This window comes from Chinchilla lanigera, unplaced genomic scaffold (assembly GCF_000276665.1).
Source record: "Chinchilla lanigera isolate Chin_1 unplaced genomic scaffold, ChiLan1.0 scaffold00169, whole genome shotgun sequence".
Taxonomy (NCBI): domain Eukaryota; kingdom Metazoa; phylum Chordata; class Mammalia; order Rodentia; family Chinchillidae; genus Chinchilla; species Chinchilla lanigera.
The window spans coordinates 563,770-565,582 of NW_004955570.1; the positions used below are offsets into that span (position 1 = coordinate 563,770).

The following is a 1,813-nucleotide window of genomic DNA, read 5'->3' on the forward strand; positions in this document are numbered from 1 at the left end:
GAACAACTGAAGAAACTCATGAGTGACAAACCAACCCTACAAAGAGTACTGAAAGATATTCTAGAAAGAGATAAAACAGACCACAACTTCAAGAACAACAGAAACGAACCACCAAGCAGATCAAGCAATTAAACAGAGGGAAAAAGGAGGATCCAATAGCAGGAAAATAGCATGACGAAGATAAACCAGTACATACCAGTAATAACCATCAATGTAAATGGTCTCAATGCACAAGTCAAAAGAAGCAGACTAGCAGGGTGGATCAGGAAACAAAATTCCACTATATGCTGTATACAAGAAACACATTTAATACAAAAGAAATTCATAGACTGAAAACTAAAGGATGGAAAACAACACTCCATGCAACAGGATGGAGTACTGTCTTCCATCTTTCTGTTTTCAGACAACATGAACTTCAAACCAAGAACAAGCAAAAGAGATAAAGAAGGTCACTACATACTTGTGAGGGGAAAGCTTCAAGAGGAAGAGATAACAGTAGTAAACATCTATGCACCAAATATCAGAGCACCCACCTATATAAGACAAATTTTAACAGAAATGAAAAATGAAATAAGGAGCTACATCCCCAGGCCGGCCTCAGACTGTGCGCCCCTCCTGCCCCTCTCTGCTCCTCTCTGCTCCTCGCGCTCCCACCCCTCCACCGTGCGCTGCCCTGAGGAGGCGGGGAGGGGAGGACCAGGCCAGCCAGCGGCAACGATGCCAAACTTCTGCACAGCCCCCAACTGCACGCGGAAGAGCACGCAGTCCGACCTGGCCTTCAGGTTTCTGCGGGATCCGGCCAGATGCCAGAAGTGGATGGAGAATTGTAGGAGAGCAGACTTAGAAGATAAAACACCTGATCAACTAAATAAACATTATCGACTGTGTGCCAAACACTTTGAGACCTCTATGATCTGTAGAACTATATATTTTGCAGAGGTATCAGAAAACTAAAGAATGATTGCGTTATTTTATTTCTCAAAATTAATTGAAGCAGATACTTGTGAAGTCATTGGGAGAGTCCTTATAGGACTGTTCTTCGAGATAATGCAATACCAACAATATTTGATCTTACCAGTCATTTGAACAATCCACACAGTAGACATGGAAAACGAATAAAAGAATTGAGTGAAGATGAAATCAGGACACGGAAACAGAAAAAAACTGATGAAACTTCAGAACAGGAACAGAATCATAAAGCAACAAACAATAGCAATGCTCACAATCCCAGTGCAGAAGTGGTAGATGACGAGCAAGCTGAAGACGTTTTACCTTTAACCCTTGAAGAGAAGGAAAACAAGGACTACTTAAGGTCTCTGCTTGAAATTTTGATTCTGATGGGAAAACAAAACATACCTTTGGATGGGCACGAGACTGACGAAATTCCAGAAGGTCTTTTTATGCCTGATAACTTTCAAGAATTGCTAGAGTGCCGGATAAATTCTGGTGAAGAGGTTCTGAGAAAGCGCTTTGAGACCACAGCTGTTAACACATTGTTTTGTTTAAAAACGCAGCAGAAACAGATGCTAGAGATCTGTGAGAGCTGTTTTCGGGGAGAAACCCTCCGGGAAGTGAGAGACTCACACTTCTTTTCCATCGTTACTGATGACGTGGTGGACATAGCAGGGGAGTTCTTACCTGTCTTGGTGAGGTTTGTCGATGAATCTCATAACCTAAGGGAAGAGTGTGTGGGCTTCTTGCATTATGAAGCTGATGCAGAAATTTTTGCCATTAAATTTCACACTACAATCACTGAGAAGTGGGGGCTGAGTATGGAGTATTGTCGTGGCCAGCCTTATATTGTATCCAGTGG

General features: G+C 42.4%; 1 protein-coding gene across 1 annotated transcript in view; it reads left to right on the forward strand.

Moving 5' to 3' along the window:
- The first annotated feature begins 717 nt into the window (after positions 1-717).
- The window catches only part of LOC102024394, a 108,586-nt gene continuing 107,490 nt past the window's right edge, over positions 718-1,813 (forward strand). Inside the window, exons 1-2 of the mRNA XM_013509383.1 lie at positions 718-939; positions 1,020-1,802. Of these exons, the coding sequence (XP_013364837.1) occupies positions 718-939; positions 1,020-1,802 (1,005 nt within the window). The remainder of the gene's footprint in view (positions 940-1,019; positions 1,803-1,813) is intronic.